The 1,591-nt window shown below is 41.4% G+C and overlaps 1 protein-coding gene across 1 annotated transcript; it reads left to right on the forward strand.

Moving 5' to 3' along the window:
• The first annotated feature begins 245 nt into the window (after positions 1 to 245).
• Positions 246 to 1,052, forward strand: LOC145678279 (histone-lysine N-methyltransferase SETMAR-like). The gene has a single exon (XM_081748303.1). It carries the CDS (start codon positions 246 to 248, stop codon positions 1,050 to 1,052), a length of 807 nt encoding a protein of 268 aa, XP_081604429.1.
• Positions 1,053 to 1,591: the final 539 nt, after the last annotated feature.

Raw genomic sequence — 1,591 nt, forward strand, 5'->3', positions numbered from 1 at the left:
GCTCCATTAGAAGCTTGCACAAGGAGGAACAACGAGCAGTGATTCAATTTTTCTGTCGGAGGGTGTCAAAGAGTGAGACATTCATCGCAGACTGTCATCGAAATATGGGAGAAATGCACTATCACGTAAAACTGTTTTTTGTGGCTCGAGAAGTTTAAAAGTAGTCGAACAAGTGTAACCCATGAAGAAGGAGCAGAACGGCAATCAACCTCCACTAAAGATGGCAACATTTAGCAAGCTTAGAGATGGTTCTGGCGAATAGGCAAATCACTATCGATGAGGTAGCAGCTGCTTTGAACACCACTCATGGCTCTGTCCATCAAATCGTCTACTACGAGCTCGGTCTTCATAAAGTCTGTGCATGGTCAGTACCAAGAAAGCATACTGTAGAACACAAGCTCACGCGTGTTAGGGTCTGTCAACGCTTACTCACTCGCTTCAACAACGCAGATGATGCACTTTTAAGCAGAATAGTCACCGACGATGAAACATGGGTTCATCACTACGAACCAGAATCAAAGCGCCAGAGTATGCAGTGGAAAAACCCTGGATCTCCGACAAAGAAAAAATTCGAGACTGAGCCATCCGCAGGAAAGGTTATGTTAACTGAGTTCTGGAACTCACAGGGGCTCATAATGGCAGAGTTCATGGAAAAGGGAAAGATGATTTACAGTGCGAGTTATAGTGAAATATTAGAAAAGAACCTGAAGCCGGTAATTTGCAACAAACGTCGAGGTTTGTTGTTGAAGGAAGATTTGCTGTTTTATGACAATGCACGGCCACAAACGGCTTATCACACTATTGAAACCATCAACAAACTGAAAGTTGAGTTATTCGAACACCCTCCCTACAGCTCAGACCAAGCTCCATATGACTTTCACTTGTTTGGGCCACTCAAGGATGCTTTGCGTGGTCGCCGATTTGCCTCAGATTTATATGTGCAAAATACGGTGCAAAAGTGGCTTCACGACCAACCGAAAACCTTTTATTTGGAATACGCAAGCACGTTGATCGTTGGGCTAAGTGGATTGATAAGGAGGGAGATTACGTAGAAAAATGATGTCCATACTATAACCTTAGCTTCATGTAAATAAAATGTAGAATGAAAAGTGTAAATAATTTTTGACTTGCCCTCCTATATTATCCTTAACTCGTGATATCCTGCAACACATTAAAACCTCAAAATAGTTGGGGAATCAAATAATCCAGAAGTTATGTAGCCCTACTCCGTTCATGGGAACGAAAACACAACAATTATAACCATAGTCGCCGGAACCTGGGGGCTTCAAAGTACTTTTTCCAGATTTAGTTTTAGAAAATAACTACTCAGGTGCGTTTTCGTTTTCAGAATATAATATTTAGTTTTCTTTAGTAAAATTATCGTTGCCAAAGAAGTATTTTCCGTTTGAGAACTTTAATTGACAAGAGGAAATAGAATCTTTTTTTCCCTCCCGCTCCCAGCTTCAATTCTTTACTGGTGACTGTATTGGTGAGCATTGTCGTCCTGGAGCATCAAAACAAACAGGGAGAGAGAGATTTGCCGTCGTTTTATTACTATATGAGCGGATGTAAACGACAAGTATAGTGGACC

This window comes from Thermobia domestica, unplaced genomic scaffold, assembly GCF_964235325.1.
Source record: "Thermobia domestica unplaced genomic scaffold, izTheDome1.hap1.1 HAP1_SCAFFOLD_2288, whole genome shotgun sequence".
NCBI lineage: Eukaryota > Metazoa > Arthropoda > Insecta > Zygentoma > Lepismatidae > Thermobia > Thermobia domestica.

Bases quoted from the DNA above. Each gene is read 5' to 3' on its own strand.
- LOC145678279 (XM_081748303.1), top strand. From the start codon at position 246: ATGGTTCTGGCGAATAGGCAAATCACTATCGATGAGGTAGCAGCTGCT.